The 20,890-nt window shown below is 30.7% G+C and overlaps 1 protein-coding gene across 1 annotated transcript in view; it reads left to right on the top strand.

Moving 5' to 3' along the window:
- The first annotated feature begins 13,523 nt into the window (after positions 1-13,523).
- LOC145322174 (uncharacterized) overlaps positions 13,524-20,890 on the top strand; it is a 30,318-nt gene continuing 22,951 nt past the window's right edge. The window contains exons 1-6 of the mRNA XM_080164379.1: positions 13,524-13,564; positions 15,305-15,384; positions 15,854-16,011; positions 16,639-16,722; positions 19,207-19,283; positions 19,521-19,657. Of these exons, the coding sequence (XP_080020505.1) occupies position 13,564; positions 15,305-15,384; positions 15,854-16,011; positions 16,639-16,722; positions 19,207-19,283; positions 19,521-19,657 (537 nt within the window). The 5' untranslated portion in view covers positions 13,524-13,563. The remainder of the gene's footprint in view (positions 13,565-15,304; positions 15,385-15,853; positions 16,012-16,638; positions 16,723-19,206; positions 19,284-19,520; positions 19,658-20,890) is intronic.

The following is a 20,890-nucleotide window of genomic DNA, read 5'->3' as shown; positions in this document are numbered from 1 at the left end:
GTTGAAATTCATTATTATGCGCCATTTATTTTATCACAAATATATGTATTATCATAAAATTTTGAAATTTTGTGTTTTTTACTAAATCAATATAAAGACTAAACTTGTTTAATCTTTATACGTAATATTATACTCGCTGCTACGCCTCTAGGGGCAATTGAGATGGGGCGGTGTCCAAATCCCCACCCACCTCAATTATTTGGGAATTTTTTTCTAGGTTAAATTTCTCTAGGGAGGGTGGTGGTACCATTCCTAAAAATAGATTTAAACTTTCCCAGGACCTATGAGAAGCTAAACTCTAAAGCAGAACCATATCGTTTAAGCGGTTAACGACATTCTTCGCTGCAGACAAAAAACTTACTACTTTGTATAATAGAAAAGTAATTTACAAGAATGACAACATCTCCAAGAAGGTTGCTACAAAAAGACAGAAAGATAGATAAAGAATATTCTTCAAATCTAATTTTTACAAATTAGATTAGCATATTATTTCTTTGCATGGCCGCGACATTTGGATAATAATAATAATGATTTTTGAAAGACAACTTATATAAATCATGGATAGGGACTTTTTATAGTTTCCAGAGGCAAATATGATTTTTTAAAATCTCTGAAAAACATCGAAGCTACTCTTATATTGTTTGTTCGTCCGTCAGTCAGTCCAGAAAGCTATAGAGGAAATGTGATTTTCTCGGCTACAATTGAAGATAAACAGCTGAAAAAATTATTCAAGATTCCTGTGAAATATGGGCATCTTTTCTAAACATTGTTTTGTCCGACTGTCTTCGGCCATGCCTCAAAATACACAAACTTTATTTTTTTTTGCATATTCTATCTCTTTTTTTACTTTGTTAAGACAACTGAACATATGTCTGTTTGTCCATCCCATTTTTGTTGCTTCGTTGCTTAATATGGATGTTTTCATCCTTTTTTTAACTTTTGTCTCAGTTTTTTTTCGCTTTCTGTCTTTCATGATCAATTTTAGATTGAGTTTATCCACTTGTATAAACTTTTATATTCTTTCCTATAATATCCTCTCTCCCTTTTCTTTCTCTTGTTATCTTAATTCCTGTCATATTTTTTTTCACCTCTGTATTTTAAAACCCTTTCCTCAATTCCTCCTCATTACATTCCCTAAATAATTCTTTTTCTCCTTTCTATTTTCTTTCTCTTTCATTCTCTTAATCTTTTTTATGATTTTCTCTCCCCTTCTTTCTCTTTCTCTCCCCAAGTTCCTGTCTCTTTCTCTCTTTATCCCTCTGTCTCATTTTTATTCCATGATATTTTTACCTCTTTATGTTATTTTGTTGTTTTGAGCAGGAAAGAGGAATAAGGAAATACCTTTCCATAGTTTAGTAAGTGGAAATTATTAGGCCGATTACAAGCCAACAACACAAGTATAACAAGGCCACGAGTAGTAATAATAATAGTAAACACAAAAGTTGTAATATTTCATTATAATAATGATAAGAGTTGTTATAGTAGAAGTGGGGGAATTTTTTATTAGCAATCCTTTCAACACAAATGAATGTGTTTTATAATTGTTTTGTAACAGTGTGCTGGCGTATACTGTGATTAATTTATTCATATTTAACCTTTTTATTGTCCTAGTGGTGTATTTTATAGCTGCAATTTAATATAAATTATAGAGGTAAGGAAAATAAAATAAAAAGTCACAAAATTTCAGCTAGGATGTATTTTTTTTATTTTTATTTATCGAAATACCTCCTCTTTAAGGCATTTTGTCTGCCTTGCTGTCCTAGACATGTCAATTTTATGAGTTTTCTTTTTTAAATTAAGGTTGACAACGTCCACAATTTTAGCCGACAGGACAAACGAACATTCATACTTGTAGAATGTTAGCATTTAATAATCAAAATATTTATTAATAAGTTTAAAACAATTGTATATTAAAATTTAAATTGTTGCAAAATTGCTCAAATACATGATACTGGACAAGAACATACATTGCCTTTTCGCAGATTTTTCATAAGGTCATTTGATTAATAAATCAATAAATAGTTTTTTAAAAATTAAAAAACAGAAATTTTTTTTTAATTCTGAACTTTTATCCTTTTTTAAAAATATCTTTTATTTCTGATAACCTTTTCTTTGCATTTTATAATGTTGTCCCTTGATAGTAATAATTTTGTGATGAAGGCAATGTACTGTCAATTAAAAAATACTTATTATTGTTGGTAGCAAAACAAGCATTTTATTTGTTTGGTTGGGAGGAGGGGGGGGGGAGCTTCATTGGCCTTTTTAATTAACCTAACCAGAAATAATCAGATACAAAATACAGAAGACAATAAAGATATATTTTTCGAATAATAATTTTTTTTCAATCATAAATAATAATTTTGGATCTACTGCAGTTCATGGTAAAATATTGCTGGTAACGCAATTTTCCAAAAATCTATGAATTTTAAAGGCTGCTAGCTGTCAAACAGCTGAACATACAGATCATACCCGCACACCATTTTAAGCGGCATAAGGCCTACAAATAATCTGGAATAGCCAAGATCTAATGATGCACAGGGAAAGCTTCACTGAAGAAAAAATGCGTAAAATAGGTCTTTTTTTGCGCATTTCTCTGCACTGCGAGATAATTATGCATTATTGATTTATGGCTATTCCAGATTATTTGTAGGCCTTCTTATGCCGCTTAAAACAGTGTGCGGGCATGATCTGTACGTTTCAGCTGTTTGGCAGCTAGCAGCCTTTAAAATTAATAGATTTTTGGAAAATTGCGTTGCCAGCAATATTTTACCGTGAATTGCAGTAGATCCATAATTTTTGTAGAATAACAGTTCAGGTATAATCCAGAGGAAGGGGACATTGGACTGCTAATAACACCTGGTACCCAAAGATGTACAACCACGTTATTTTATTGTTAGCTCAAAAACGTTAGGTACTTTTGATTGGTTGGTTCCAAACTAGTAGTGTCCAAACTTTTCATCAATAATTTTAATCTTAAGAAGAAGTAATTTTGTCTGTCATCTTTGGGGATGTACCTCATTTTTTTTGTCCATCGTCTTTTCACTTATGATCTCTGATCACTCGAACCATGATTATGGGTTAAAACTTTATAACTAAAAAATAATTTATATTTAAAAGATTATTTTTTTTTCAAAATAGATAATTTCTATAAAAAAAAACAATTAGGTAGTAAACAAACTATTGCCATTAAATATTTTGTAAAAGTGTAAAGTCTAGAATTATTAATAAACCGGAGTGATTGTATGGTAATTACTAATTACATGATAAAACTTACCAACAACTTGAAAACAAATATTAGAAAAGTTATTCCAAAGAATGCAAAGAATGATAATTTCCTTTTATTTTATTTTTGGATGGTAACTCTACTATTTTTATTGTTTTTTTTTCCAAAGGTCTAAAAAGAATCTTGAATACGTACTTAGATAACAAATTAAAAGTTGGATAAAACCAAAAATCTGTGTATACGCTCTTCGACCGCCTTGACTATTAGAATGTTGAAGAAAATTAGTCTAGTCCAACTAGCATCTGAGAAAATCTCATTTCCTCCATTTCTATATGAACAAAGAGACGGACGAACAAAGTTAGCTATAGAGTAGCTTATCTACGAAAAGCAGGTTTCATCAATGTATTTTCAGAAGGGAATTTGAAAAAGAACATTTCAAATAAATGAGAAAATACCCAAAAATATTATCATAATTTGATGGATGAAAAATTATGAAAAGTTTTGTTGTTGTCCTGTTCTGATGACTAATACAAACAAAACAATTCAAACTTTGTAATATCCTGTCTATTCAGGGCTGATTAGGTAATCTTTTATAAATAAAGTCATAAAAAATATTTCACATTTAAAATTGTAATACAAAATTAATTGGTTATTTAGCAAATGTTAAATGAGATATTTTGTATTTGAACCTTTATCTATAAATATGTAGAAACTAATGATTTTTAAATAAGCAATGATAATAACTATGATTTGTAGATAAAACTTTAAAACATATATAAATATTATTAAATCCAAGTATTATGTTTCAAAAGTATATTTTCTAAAGGAAAAAAATAAGAATAATTTATCAGCTCCCAACCCTCTAAATCAAACTTTTCTCACTTTTTTACTATTGATATAAAAATGTACAATTATAGGATTAAAACCAGTTTTTTAGCCCCTAGAGCTCAGGATATTCCTGTTAGGAACGGACTAAAAAATCATATTTCAATCATATGATTATGTACATTTTTCTATTTGTAGAAAACTGGATAAAATACGATGCTATTCATAATTTTTCAGTATGGCTGAGAACCGGTTATTAATCGGTTTTAATGCGATATTAGAAAAAAGTTTTTCAAAATCTTACACCATTCCATTATCAGTTTATTGAATCTTTTATTCCATTACCAATAATCATTTAACTATTGCACTTAATTACAGACTTGGTATTGTTTTCTAGTAAAACAAGAACAAACAAAATAAAAGCTAACAAAGCTGGAACTTGCCATAGTAGAAATATAAAGAATAGTTATTTTAGTAATATTGATCTTGCTGGAATGGATATTCCAAATGTTCTGTCTATATGTGATACATGGTGGAGTTTATCTCTCTTCTTTCAGAGACGAAAAAGGTAAAAATTATAATTTTTGCCATGTTTTATATTGACTGAAGCATTTTGAAACCTGTTTTCGTATGTGCGAAATGCATTACATAATTATTAATGAGTAGTAATTTTCATACTGGAATTGATAGAATTTATTAGAGTTATTTTTTTCTTTTGAAGATTATTTTGTAGAAACGAGATGTAAATGATTTGTTTAAAAAGTATTAGGTTTCATTGTAGTGAATGAGAAAGAGAGAAATAATTAAATAGAACGCAGCATTACAGACAGACAAAAGGAAAGAAAAAAGAGACAGACATAAAAGGTAACTTTTAGAATAGCTTTGCAACACTGAATAGTAATGCAATAATGAGGTGTCTAATGGCCAGCCATAAAACTTTTCAATTGAATATTTCCTTTTTAAGTTGATAGCTTATGGGAATAAAAAGTTTTATTACAGTTTCAAACTTAATTGTTTATAAATATTTTCTCGTATTCATTTGAAACCGATTATTATCCGGTGGATTAGAACCGGTTCTCATCCATACGAAAAAATATATGTCTAGCATCGATTTATATCCAGTTTTCTACAAATATAAAAATGTACAATCATAAGATTAGAACCAGTTATTTTAGTCCTGAGATGCCGAAGGCACGGGCTAAAAACTGGTTTTAATCTTATGATTTTACATTTTTATATGTGCATTTTATATCCGCGAAAAGCTATTTATAATACTATGCGAGAAAAATTATTTTTGACGGGTTAATCAGATTTGTTTTTAAAAATTTTGAGTTGGGTAAAATGAGGGGTTTTAAAGTTTGAGGTAATAAACACCCCTAATAATCCCCACTACCCGTCCTATAGGACATCTATGGCTGCTGCAGCTGTATAAATTCTCTTCTTAGTGCTATATTTCAACTAAAAGCTTTGGCGTTATCCTCTTTTTTCAATTTTGAAAATTTGAGTACCCCCTCCCCCCACCCCCCCCCCCCCCCGACAACGAACAACTATTTTAGGTTAGGTTAGGTTATAGGCTAGGGAGTCGAGCGCTGCGGTCAGAGTTCATAGAGTTCCTGAAATGTGTGCATCTTTTTGATTCAGCTCTTTCAAGATAGGATATCTCTACAAAGTTGATTTTTATCTGAGAAATAAGATATCCTTTGCATTAGAGAGATAAGACCGTATAATGTCATAAATGTAACAATATTAAAAGCTATCATAAAGTTATAATTCAAAACCTATCAAATTAATATTATTGAAATATTATTTTAGTGTAATAATGGCTATTAGCTGCAATGTTTTTATTCACGTCATAGACAGCGTGCAGACTAATTAAAGAAATGTTCTTTTTAAACTTGAACTCTATTTGTAAGAAGTATATTTCCTTCGAAATTAATTTATTTCCTGACTTTATTATTTGTCAAAGTTTTTCCAATGGATTAACTGATTATGGAAACAACATCGACAAAAAAATTAATTAATCTGAAATATGGGAATAAAATGTGTACGACGAAATATTATAGAAATGGTGATCTTAAATATTTCATTTAAAAAATTTATCTGTTCGTTAAGAGACTTTTACTTAAAGGGCGAATATAGGTTTAATATGATATGGGCTCAAAATTTAGGTGCAATTCTACTATACTTTTTGAATATCTATGCCAAATTTAAAAATTCAAAAAAAAATCCTTAAGTAGATATTGCAATTTTAGTGGCAAACTCAACATATAATCGGTGACATTGCCAAGAAAATCGGCTTTTTTATCCTTTATAAGACTTTTTTTTACTATTTTTCTTAAGTTTAATTAATTATTACATTGGCATGCATCTTAAATAATAATTTCAATGTTTATTTTTAAAATTATGCACAATTTTTTTCAATTTTTAATTTCCATCAAAACATTTTGCGTAAAAGTGCGTCATGAGGTCAAATATTATATTTTGAAATCTATTTTCTCTATGACAATCTCTAATTAATTGATGATGATATATCAACCCTTCAACACACACACACAAACATACAGTAATGGAATACAAAACTTTCTCCAGATAAAATATAAGAAAAAAGAAACAATATTCACTTATTATTTTTGTCCCCTTAAAATTAATTATAATAACGATTACCATATATTTTTCATACGACTATTATTTTAACAAAAGCTTTTTTATTCAACCTTCCGACGAAGCCTTGTGTGATGCTAGGGTGTTTGGAGTTTTTAGGGAACCACACTAATTACATAGAATTATCCAGGTTTTAAGCTATAAACAGACTTATACAATTGAATATGTCAATATCTTTAAGTTATTTATAATCTATGGAATGGCATGGTTTTTTTTGAGCCCATATCATATTCAACCTATATTCGCCATTTAAAATAAATCTTTATTTAAATATCAAACAATATCATTTTTATTTGTCCTGTTTCTAGATTTATATTTATCAGGAAGCTTTAGGAGCTTTTTTGTTATCAATATTATGAAAACAAGGGTGTGCAGGAGGAGAATTACGAGTGTGTAAGCTTCCTTCCACATCCCTCACCCCCCTTTGGAAATTTATGTGCACGTGCCTGTATGAAAATAAAATTTTGAAAGTTTATTGTTTGTGGTTTACTACCCTACCTGTATCCCATAAAACATGTTTATGACAAGAATCAAAGTTTTCATAATTGGATAATTGATTATCATGCAAACAATAGATTTTCACTACTACACACATTTTCCTTATACAGTTTAGCTCTATTTATTTAAAAATTCAAATTGTGAAGGAAGATTTTGTCTTAAAAGTAACCAATTTTTTTTATTTTAGCATATTACAAAATATTTAGATTATCATTAAAAATGTATATTTGAAGAATCATTGATTTTTTGTAATGTATGTAAACAGTTTTAGAGGATACATGGCTGAAAGGATTTATTTGACTAAATTGCATTAGACATTTACCCCATCTCCTCCCCTCCTTCCGGATGAACGACTTGACCAATAAATGATGCCGATGTTAGCAATCTAAATTGACGATACTTTTTCACCTGTTATAATATCCACGTATGTTCTATATCCAATGGCATGAAATGGGCTATGATTTGTATGAAAAGGGGAAACTATAAGAAAAGTAAAATAGTTGCTTATGTTTAAGTTTTATAATACTGATCACTATGGATCAAATAAGCAACACCTTATCATAAAATATCCAAGGTTAAAAATGCTCAACTTTCACCTTCATGTGGTTTTTCAGACTATAATGTAAGTGAACCCATGCTGTTTACAAGTAAAGAAATAACTGAACATCACATAATAAAATTGAAATGATGGAGATGCCAATTATTCCCCGTGATCCTGTTGTCTCCAGCATACTGCCAGATGTTATTCCAGGTGCAGAACTTGATTTTCCCATTGATTTTCTTTGTATTTGGATTTGAATATCTTTTGGGCTCACCGGTATTTTCCGCCAATACTGTTTTCGAGATATTGTGCTTCATTGGTGTTGATTTTTAGCAAATTAACAATAGAAACTAATAACCAATACGTATAGTACAATCATCCAAAATGGATAAATATGTCGCTAATCTGAAAATTCAGATTTTCCTATTTATTTGGTTCTTAGTGTAGACTAAAGTTAAATGTAAATAATTTGTTGGAATTTATCTCTTTTTTTTACTTTTTGGTACATTACAGCAAAAATTAATTATGTTTTCTATCTATAAGGAGGTTTCTTAATTTTCTAAACCTCTTAAGGGGCGTTTCGTCATATTTTCACTGTACAGCTTTTGATAGATTATTTTAGATTAGGTTTGGTAAATGTTAATGTTAGTGGATAAATATAGGAGAAAAGCTACTTTGAAAATACGACGAAACGCCCCTTAAGAGGCGATATCACGAAACCGACAATACCCAACGTAAGTTTTCTTTAATCCCTAATTAAAAATATAATAAAGAGTAATAAAAGATAAAAAGCAGGTAATATAAAATTGTAAATATCAATTGTTCTGTTTTTGTTATTCGTATAGGGCCTAAATTTATATAAAATATTTAAATTGTTTTGTCCTGTATTATGCATGCATAATATTATTGTTCGTGTTTCAAATACTTCACTTGTTCTGTTCTTTGAATTTAAGAAGCATAGATAGATTTAGAAGTTAAGGTCCAAATTAAGTGGATTTATGAAGAAAGCAATTTTTGTTAACTTTGAAAGCTGACATTCAGCAAACAGCTGGCAATTAATTGGATATAGAATGCTCGTGAACATAATCAGAAGAAATATAGGGTGCTAACTTGAAACTTATATATTGGTCAGTTTGTTCATTCAGTAGGAGGGTAGGGGATGGGTTAAGGGGGTGGTATGGTTTTTTAGCTGTTTTTTTCATTTTATGAAAATCTGAAATAAAATCCAAGTCATAAGTTGGCTGGCATCACATGAGCTTAGGTTCGCATATCATTAGCAAAGCAATCCTAAAAAATACTTTTGGAATGTCCAAGAGGAAGCTGTTTATAGTGCCTAAAAATGACGTATGCTAGGTTGATACACAGACTAAATTACCAATGACAGGCCGCAAGTATAAATTTTAATTGGCCATTGGTAGGCCAGTATGACGTTATTTTTTTAGGCACTACAAAAATCTTCGGATTAATAATGCACAGAGAACGCTCATCAAATGTAAATATGCTTAAATCTTATGCATATTTTCATTAGCAATACACTACCTGTATATCATTTTGTCTTGGCTATTCTAGTTTATAGTTCGCAGATTACTAAGTTAGGCAAATGAAGTTGGAAGTTAAACAGTCTTTAAATAACCAAAAATATCTTTCTTGCTTTGTTTGACTTCTTAATTGTATTTCAGATTAATTTCAATGGCATTTGAATATGGTTACTTATTTAAAATGTATAGACAATAATATTTCAGGTTTTGTTTAAAGTAAATATTTCTATCAAACATGATAAATAAAATAAATAATTTTCTTTTTCCAAACAATCTGTCCATGTTTCTTAAATTGAATGTTTGTTTAGTGAAGTTGTAAATAATATTATGAGCAAAAATAATAACAAGATGAAAGAAGTTCATATGTTGGAAGAAGGTAAATTAATGCGCATAGGTATATACGATCAGAATGCTGTTTAATATACCTGGAACTATGTACAAGAGAAGCACATCAACCTATTGCAATTTAGATTGTTTATTATTTACATCTAATCCTTTCTGAATTTTTAAAAAAATAATTGCCAAATTTCGTGTAAACAAGGATGACAACATCCATTAAAGCGAAGCTCTGAAACAGGAAGGACAAACAAACATTAACACTTGTAGATTGTCAGAACTGAATAATCAGAATATAAATGTATAAAATTCGAAACAAAATTTGTTGAAAAACCGCTGAAATACAGGACAATGTTTAAGGACATACTTACATTCATCGGACAATTATAATGTACAAAAATTTGATGTTTAAAAAGTTAAAAATCAACATGTTTAAAATTGACGTACGGACATTCTGGTAACGATTATATAGATGCTACGATTTGTAAATCGTACCTAACTACTACAGGTATAACCATGCAAAGTTTGAAATTGATAGGACAACTCTAACATGCCTAAATCAACGAAAAGAGCTAACCGTTATGAACGGACATACGGACCGACCCTAATTATAGAAAAGCTTTGCTTTAAAAAAAAAAGGATATAATATCTTATGCATAACAGGAAATAAAAATCCAAAATGCAACAGGACTGTGCTTTTATTTGTAATACACCTCTTTTTGTAAATAAAACTTTTGAATAAATGTATTTTAGGGTTTTGAATAATAGTGTTTGCTAGTTGATGATAATTGAATGATCCAAACATTTGTAAGATGGCTCAAAGACAAGGCAGAGTACACATAAATTACAAATTATACAATAGGCTTGCTTCCTACATATATGTCATCATCTAGAGATACAGTGATAGGAAGACGATTAAGATCCCTTAACAGATTATGACGTCATGCGATAGAATAGCCAATGAGAGGCCAATATACACTGTAATTGACCATTGGTTTATGCTGGCCTCTCATTGGTTAATTTATCGTATAACGTTATAATCTGTTGAGAGACTTTAATCATCTCTCAGTGATAGATCAGTGAGAAAAAAAAATAATCTTCCTCCTAAGCTCTTTGTTAGAAAAAATTACAGTTCATTTCATGTCAATCCATGGTAAAATTGAATAAAGATTTCACAGCCCTGAAAGTGCTAAATTAGTTTAAAATATGAAAAAATATTTATTTACCATTGATCTATCTCTGTTTACCTGCAATTTGGGCTCCCCTTTACTTTAGGCAGATATTGTATCTAAATCGAGAAAATCTATGAAACCTGAATAATGCTTATATCTTATTTATTACAAAAAATAGTAACGATGGAAAGAACAGATTTTTTGCAAGCATTTTGCATGATGTATTTTTATTTACTGTTGTTTTCAATATCTACTTTCAAATACAATATAAATATAATATTTTTATATACATATTTTAAAAATCATTTTATATTAATCATTAACTTTGATATCATTGCATCACTTAATTGCATGTAGTATCTTAATTTAATTTTGTATGTTTTTATTTCAAAGCCTATTATAGAACAGAGCAGTCAGCAGTGGCGTGCACAGCAATTAACCTTTAGGGGATGAAAAAAGGGCAAGGCGTTGTTTCTAATATATTTTAGGGGTGATAAAGACATCCCGCCCCCCTACACTTCCCTTCCGCCCGTCCCTGTATTTGAGACGGAAGAGAAACAAAATTATCTTAGGCGAATATTAAAGCTTTCACTGCTTTATTTGGAAAATAATTTTACTATTCTACTAATTTCACTAAGTATTGTAGATACTCTTTTCCTATTTTTGTTTAGCTTTTTGTTTTTCACAACGTTTTTTATAATAGTTTTAAGATTGTTATTAATAAATGTAATTATCATAGAATAATAATGATTATTTGTCTCCTAACAATGAAACTTTTGGAACTTATCTATTCTATTTTTGTTACAAATAATTGCATTCCAATTAAATATATCTGGAAACCTGACTTGTCACTTGGTATCAGACAGAACAAAATTGTTTCTTAAACAAGAATGGCAACATCCATAAGTAAGATTGATAGAATTCAAATAAAAAGCCAGGATTTTAGATTTTTAATATCAAAATAAGCTGAGTTTACCATTTTTGTTTTAGAAAAAGAGTTTTCCATCTAAATGACCCAAATTTACATTTAGACTCGAAAGGACTTTAGTTAACAGACAGTAAAATTACGTTACAGAGTGGCCTAAAACCTTACCTTTGTTATTTCACTTTTGAAAAAGGAAAATAAAAAGACAGTATTTTTTCGGTCATAAAACAATGACAAAGATATTTTACTTTTTTATTAACTAGTGGCTCCGCAACTTGCATTTAGAGGCTTTGCTTTCGGCGAAAGAAAAAAAGACTTGATTCTAAAAATAAAATAGCCTAAAATCAACCTGGGACCTATGCGAAGATTTCCTGAATCAGTTCAGTAGTTATTGAAACTTTATAATACTTAACTATATAATAGGACGAGATCTTTAGCTACAGACCAAAAACTTTTTCTACTTTATCATACAAGAAAATGTCGACTGGTTAAAATATTACAAAAGTGTAACCCAAAATGTTCAAAAATGTAAACAGACATATATAAAGCAGTAATAAAGAAATAATTAATTACCTCCAAATTATAATTGACTTGCTTAGTTACTTTAAATCAATGGTGGTAATGTTTAAATACTGTTACTTTGTTCCAACTAATCATGATTAAACCTGACCCACAAAAGTTTTATAGCTAACGAAAGGCAGAACGAGTTTACAATCTATTATCCATTTTTCACTGCCTTAATAATTACACAGGAAATAGTGTAAACAAATTTAAAACTTTTTTAATTGAAGGCTTTTACTTTTGTTTTCAATAAAAGGGAAACTTTGTTTTGGATTTTGATTTAAATTACACTATTGATTCAAATCCGATTCAGTTCCACTGAATTTAAACGGGATTAAAATCATGTATCGTATACAATTTTCTAGATAACAAAAAAAGTTTACCGGATTAATTTCTTCTGAGCATTAATCCCCTCGGGGCCTAAAAAATTAGAATCAATCTTATGATGTATCATTTTGCAATCCATGGACACTGTCTATAATACGATACTATAGTTAAATTCAAAAGCATATATGTTTAATTCTATAATGCTTTATGTTTTTTTACGTGTACATAATTACAAGACAAAATCTTAAAGGCATAAATGATTTATTTTAATGATTTGTTATTTGAACATAAATTTTCATCTTGAATTTATCATCAAGAAATTGTTTTTTTTTACATATTGCTTGACTAAAACTACATACATTATTGCATATTCTATAGCATTTTTTAGGTAACTTTATTTTTGCCTATATTTAGAAACGTTAGTAACTATGATTTTACTTATATAGAAATGAAAACATCTATAAAAATGATAATTTTAGATGGAGGAGCTCCTAGTAGGACCAGGAAGGTCAGATCTGAGGTGTACAGAAACTGGACCGTCACAAGGGAATATATATAATATTTAATCATTGGACAATAGTAACTTTTATTATAATTGTATAGAAGAAAATAAAATTAGACCTGTTTATAGTTATTTTGTAACAATTAATTGAAAGATTTACTACTACAAGACCGATTCAGTAACAAAAGTGTAGCCTTGTTTACAAAAGGTTAAAAGTCTAAGTTCCTAAGTATCATGCACAGTGGGCCCAAGACCGGTATAAAACACGCTTTTGTCGGTCGCATCCGGCTAGAATATTCATTTTTTGTTTAATCTCAAATATTAATTCATTTCCCCCTCTTTTTAAATAAAAGTTTTGTTTTAATTTTGAAAAAATCTGTTTGAAAATGAAATATTGTGTATAAATTGTAGAGCTTGTGGCGTCATCAAAATCACAGAAAAAGACTACAAGGAAAATTTTAAACAATACTTTTGAAGAACCTTTTAATTGCTAACAGATCAACCATACCTTTTTAAATCTGCAAATATTTTTTTAGAAAACCCGTGTATGTGTTTTATGTTAGGTTAGGTTTAATGTAGCCTTTTAAATCGACATTCGCTGAGAATTAGAGCCCCGTGGGTTAAAACCTTCAAAGTAAACTTGACACAAATTCTTTATTTTTAAATTAAGTCGAGGAATGGGGAGGGTTATATTTGTTACACAGTCGCTGAAAAGTGATTTTACCTTTCAATTCTTTCTCTGAATTGTTATCGGAAATACGTCATTTTTGTTCTTTATAAACAAGCATAAATTATTGCAAAAACTGTGCAAATTGCTTTGTTATTGTTATTTATAGTTGTTTTATGGTTACTAGTGGCTACGCTGCTAGGGTCTTCTAGTGGAACTTGATTGAAACCCTCCACTTTAGATTTTACAATAAAACTTCCCTGCACCTACAAAAAGCTTACCTAACAATATTGGATATGCGTTTAGCGGGATCCTTTGCTACCATTGACAGTGGGACATCCTGTTACTTTCATATAAGGATTTTCCCTTGGCCTCCAGAGGCTTTACCCACGGGAGTAGTGTAGCTGTTTCTAACTAGATAAATCAATATCAAATTTAATATTACAATTAAAGAGCCGTTCGAATAATTTGATCTTACTGAAACTTTCTTTATGAAATACTAAATTACATTTAAATAAGCATTTTTGATTTTTTTCAATTATCAAGCATCCAACAGCTAATTTTTGTCTTTTAGTTAAATATTTCAACATATAATGCTAAACATAAAAATCAAAAATAATATATTTGTCTTAACCATATTTTTAGTGGAAATAGTCTTGGCGAATGGTTTTTCTTTTGGTGAATTACCTCTTTCTAAGCTAGACTGATGTCATGAAATGAAATATCATATTTTAGTTTTTAATAATCATTTTCTCTTTAATTTAGAAATTATTTGACAATAATGCAATTATTTTTGCAGTCTTAAAAGGACTCTCCACAGAAAAATCAACTTTGGATTTTTGAAAATCTAACCTGAAACTATTATTCTCTGTTCAATTTTAGGCATTTTTTGTTTTTGTGGCATTGCGATCGAAGCCCTTTGAAAATTTTGTCCGCCGCCTATTTGTACTGCCGCTATAACAATATATACTACACTTTCCTCCACTCAATATATGTTCGCCGCTAAAGAACATTTGCTCCATTGCAACCGGCCGCTCTACGATTTATCCTCTTCCTTGACTGGACAATCCTGCCGCCTCCATTTTGTGTTCGCCTCCGCCAAATAAAATCATTTTTTGCCGCAGTTGCCGCATTCATCGCCCTTCTCCGCCGCTACTCCGCTATACATTGCGTACGTAGCTATACACAACACCTCCAGCCTCCATTTAATTTCTGAACAAGGGAGAGGGGAGCATGTATTAAAAAGCGACGTACAGCGGAGTAGCGGCGGAGAAGGGCGATGAATGCGGCAACGGCGGCAAAAATAGAAGCTAAAAATCACTAAAGCAGCACAAATTAAATGGCGGGAGGATTCACTTAAAGGAGGTAAAAAATTACAAAGGGCTTCGATCGTGATGCCACAAAAACAAAAAATGCCTAAAATTGAACAGAGAATAATAATTTCAGGTTAGATTTTCAAAAATCCAAAGTTGATTTTTCTGTAGAGAGTCCTTTTAATTGTTTAAATATTTTGCGCCAACTTAGGAAATGGATGACAAACATTTTCGCGATCTTTTCTGCAAAAAAGTTAAGCTGCTAAATCTGAAATGTCAGCTCGCTGCCAAAAAGGTAATCATAGATTTTACATAAATTTCAATTATAACAAAACAGCCTAAAACCAGCAAGAGGAAATCGTATTTGCATGTTTTATGGGCAATAGTTCATCTGTGAGATCGAATATATAATTTTAGGATTAATTCCCGTTTATTGGTCCAGAGGATCCGTTTCCAGTTTTGTTGCCCGAAACTCGAAAAGCAAAGTGTATCATACCATATATTTGAAGTTCTTTATAGTGCCTATAAAAAAGGGGATAAATTTAAAAACTTTTGGCTAAAGTATCCCGAATGCCGTCAAATTATATACCTGGCTATAAAGAGCTTGTGGCTGGACAAAGTGTCTAAAGAATCAGCAATGTGACGTCATAAAATTGAGGGGGAAAACCCTAAAAAAAAGATGGATAATCACTCATTTTTATGACGTCAGGAGGCTGATTTTTTAGACACCTTGTCCAGTTATAAGTGCTTCCATTATTTGTAAGGCGGTAGAGGCTCGGATGGAGGCGGGGGAGGTTGACTCCGAAGAGGATGAGGAGAACCTGCTGAGGGCCATGAATGATGCAGAGGCCAGGAAGAATGCGGAGAAGAACGTCAGGCTCCACGAAGCATTCCAGTTCCTGCTCAAGAAAAGAGAAAGGATGTAAGATTTTTTTTATGAAAATTATTATTAATCAAAAGGCTGTTTCGCCTCCGAATTTTGGACTTGGGGTATTTTAAGTGGATACAAGCTTTGGACTGTGGTCATTTAAATTGTTTCTTTGGGTTTAGTTTCTTAATAATACTCGATACATATGTATTACTAGCGGCTACGCCACTAAAGGTATCTAGAGGTAGATTAGTTTTAGAGGGGGTTCATTTTTTCTAGGGGCAATTTATATCAGGAGGTTGGTAACTTTTAGGTATAAATATTTCCAGGACCTTCGATAAACACAGACATCATGTTACTTTTATTTAAGGATTGAACACTAATCCTATTATATAAAGTAGTAAACGTTTTTTGTCTGTCCCGAAGGATCTGGCTAACCGCTGAACCGATATTGTTCTCCATTACAATGAAGCTTCTTATAGGTCCTGAGAAGATTTAAAACTATTTTTGGAGAGGGTGTCTTCACCCCCCCCCCCAAAAAAAAAATATTTTTTAACTCTTTTGAAACTCAAATTTAAAATGGGATGAGGTCGAATTTTCCCCCCTCCTACCAGTGCCCCCAGAGGCTTCTAGGGGCGTAGCCACTTGTACCTGAAAAAATAATACTTTTTTTATTTATAGGAAGAGAGAGGAACAAAGGGCGCAGGCTTTAGAGAACATGAAAATACAGGCTGAAGCTAATTTGAAAAAAGAGGCTGCAAAAAGGTTAGATATGATTATTTTAAGTAAGGTGTTTTTGTCTTTAGCGAAGGATCTCGTCCTTATAATAAAGTAACACAATGATTATTTGTTTGTCTGTATGTTTGTTCCGAAGGATCTCGCTAACCGATGCAACCGATCGGGTTCTCCTTAACAGGGTAGCTTTATAAATATTTTTTGGGAGGGTACCACCTCCCTCCCAAGAAGTATCACAAAAAAATTGCAATATTTCTAATATTCTTGCTTTTGCATAGAGACTTGAACGTAACATGAAAAATTATTCAAATTAGATATTTGAAATAAAGAAGAACATTTAAAGTGCCATTAGAGGCCTCTAGGGGCGTAGCCGCTAGATTCCATTCAAGCATCAAACAGTCAAGCAAGCGAATATACAGACATTTAAATTCTACTGATAATGTGATTTCCTCAGCTTTTATCACAGGTAGATGTCTACCTCGTCAATTACCTTATTATCTCATAGATGGCGAACGTTTTGTAAAGATTTTAATGGTCGATTTATCTCTCTAATGCTCTGAACGATATTAAATTTTCATTCTTTTTATTTCTAAAAGGTTATTAAACCCATATAGAATGTAGATTTATGTCAATTGAGTTGTTATTTAGTAAATAAAAGAACATGAGCTCCGCCTTTTATGGATATTGTCATCCTTCTTTATTAATAACTTAAGACATAGCTACTTCTAGCAAGTGAATTGTCCTTATATAAAAAAAAACGAGAATAACAGAAATTTTACTCGTCTCTGACATGAAATCAACATCGAAGGAAAGTTGTTTTTCTAATGGAAGAAAAGAATATGTCAATGAAAAAAAAAACCTAGCAAATGAAATCACATAAAAAGGGAATCTTTAAATATATTATTATTGTGATAAGACATTAAAATTAGCAGTTTTATTCAAAGTTCTAAGGTTCATGTCACTATATATCATAAGCACTTTTTTTTATAAACTATGATTACTTAAGGTGCTTCAAATGAACCTTTTAGAACTGTACCATAAAACAGATATTTATAATACAATGAGATAAATAACTATTACCAAATCTTTATCCCTGTGTTTCTTTTTCTATAAATATTATTGGTTTCTAACTTGGATATTTGCATTCCTCAGGCAAGTGGTATAAACCAGTTGTCAGGTTGAAACTATTTCATATCTTATATAATACATCCTTATAATTATGCTAATATTTGAATTCAATAATTTAATTTAAGTTCATAAACTGATATAAGGAACGTCCAAGCTTTTTATGTTTAGGTGAGTAAAATGAGAAGTTTTAACAGTTTGAGGGAGGGTAAACAACCTTTTACCTCCACCCTTGGATGTCTATGATGACTATTGCCTTATAGCTACAGCACAAAAATGCAAACTTAAAATTCAAAGTAAAATTCACAACTATTGTGTGTGAGGTAGATTTAAATTATCTCATATACCACAAAATAACATTTTGATTTTGGCAACGTAGCTATTTTTGGTGTTCTGTAGGTAGCTATTTCTTTTAATTGACAAAAAATACCTTTATTATAATCCTAGTCTCCTAGATGTTTAATAGTAATATTTTTGTCTGCATCCAATGCACATTTTGCATTTCGTTTTTTTTGGTATTCTTCTTTTGGTCTTGTGATGGTTTAAGAATACTTCCCAAAGGTGCTTTAAGCTTTCCTAGCTTCTAGATTTATTCAAATTATTATTTCATTATACGTTAAACATGTTGGTAATAAAGTAAATAGTTGCTTTCGCATTATTCCGTAAAGATGTGAGCAAGCTTCCAGTCAAATGCGCTTATTAAGTCTAACTGTTTTTAATGTTGACAAAACGCATAGTATAACTAAACACATATTTAAAAACAGTTTGACCTAATAAGCGCATTTGACTGGAATCTTACAACTTTACTGAATTTTGCGAAAGCTACTTTTCCCTTTTTCCCATTTTAAGAAAAAAGAAATATTTTCATCCTTTCAACTGATAAACTGAAGGAATAATCACAAAAGACAATTGATAAAAACAATATTCCAGTACAATTGAAAACTATGTTCACTTTTATCATTTTTACCTTTAAACATTGATAAATTGATATCATTATTAAGTAGGGATGTAAAACTTGTAAAAAGATTATTTGATGAATTTAATAGTTTTTTGTCCTTAAAAACACCACCCAGTTAAAAACTAAACCTAATAGTGAACATTAGTCTTTATGTTTCATCAAAGCAAAAGCAGTTGTAGTGACTATAAAAAATGACGTCATTCAATGCAAATGACCAATGATAGGCCAGTATACATTGTGATTGAACAAATGTAAATTGTATACTGGCCTATCATTGGTAATTTGTGACGTCAATTTTTATAGACACTATAAGCTGCTTCATCAAAACATAGAATTTAGATTTAGGCCCGATATTTAATTTACTTTCGTAATTATTGTCACATGTCTGGCAGAGTAGCAGCAGGAACTGTTTTAATGTCTATTATATTTAGAAAAGGACCTGCACCACCGAAAGGAGCGGATGAAGACGCAGATTCGTGGGACTCACAAGACTTATCTGACCTTGAAGGTATTGAAAACAAGAATGACAACATCCATAAGTAGTCATAGTTTATAACTATTTTGGGGGAGGGTACCACCACATTCCCAAGAGAAAACACCATTAGAAAAAATGACCAACCCAAATTTTTTTTTTAATTTTTCTTTTTAAATCTAGAATTAAAAGAGTGGGTGTTGACTTCCCCCTACCAATAGGCCTCTAGGAGCGTAGCCACTAGTCTTATTATACAGCAACTCTGTATTATAGATGAAGATCTTGATGTTATGCTGGGAATGAATGGTAGTGATGATGAGAATGAGGGGGCTAATACAAACATGGTTGGGGTGGGTACACCTCCCCCAATCCTTGTGGATGGACAACAACAGCCTGATAAACCTCTGACGGTAAGGGACCAAAATTCTAAGGGTCGCTTTTTATGTGTTTTTCTTTCAATCCTGATTTTTGTACATTTAGCTTTTTGCATGAATGTATATTTTTACAACTAATGATTTTTCTATATTTATATAGTCTTATTTAATTGAATGTATATAATGATAGATTTAATATTTTTTGCGTAAAAATTGGACCTTTAAAATTATTTCTTTTGTGAAAAAAAGGGAAAAAACTTCTCCTTCCCCTTAAATTTATTTCAATGATAATAGGAGAGGTGGGTTTCAGTCCTCAATAAGCAATTAAAGCACTATTTTAATGTTTAACTTTTTATTGTTATTGTTTTTTTGTTTAAATAGCAAGCTTCTAAAATAATTTCAGCGTGAAGAAAAAATAGCAAAGATTAAAGGAGAGCGCAGACACTCTACAGGCAGTACTCAACAAATTATTAAACAGGAGAAAGTGAAAAAAGTTCAATTTTGTAGTGAGGTATTATTGTCATGCAGAGTTGAGCAATTTGTTTGGTGACATGTAAAGGATGATTGGTTTTAAACTACATAAAAAAAAACATAAAGAAACAAGCATTGATTTCAAAACTGAGACGATAGACACAGCACAAATTATGTTAAAATTTTGTCAAAAATGATCCATGTGACGTAATAAAAATGAGTGATTATCCATCTCTTTTTTAGGGGTTTTCTTTCCCACTACTCCTCTCCTCTCATCTCACTTATTTTATTACGTCACATGGATCATTATTGACACAATTTTAACACAATATGGGCTTTGTCAGACGATACACAGAAAATGATAATTCATTAAAATTACAAAATTAGGACTTCAATACTATTAAATAACAATAATTGAATTTGAATGGTAAAATCAAACTACTTTTAAACCTATATTGCATGTATCATGAATTTTTTAATGAACTAAATATTTGAATAGAAACTATTGCTAAAATCTTCATAAAAAAGAAACTCATCAGAACTTTAAGATATAGTTTGCCTTTGTTAGGACAGTTCAATTGTATCTCGTGGTTTCTCATAGAAAATGTTGGGAGTTTTTTTTCTGGAGTTAAATGTTATCTTAAGTTAGGTTAGGTTAGGTTAAAACTAGTAAGGATAGCCTAATAGGGTTTGGGCACTGGCGATGAAAGTCCCCCCCCCCCCCCCCGAGAAATAAACCTCCATATTTTTTGTAAGATTAAGGAGGGGTCGAAGGGAGGAGGAATTCGGTGCTCGCTA

This window comes from Acartia tonsa, chromosome 1, assembly GCF_053477335.1.
Source record: "Acartia tonsa isolate MP-2025a chromosome 1, ASM5347733v1, whole genome shotgun sequence".
In the NCBI taxonomy this organism is placed as follows: domain Eukaryota; kingdom Metazoa; phylum Arthropoda; class Copepoda; order Calanoida; family Acartiidae; genus Acartia; species Acartia tonsa.
Note: the sequence above shows the minus strand (reverse complement) of the source record. Positions and strands in the feature narration are given on the sequence as shown.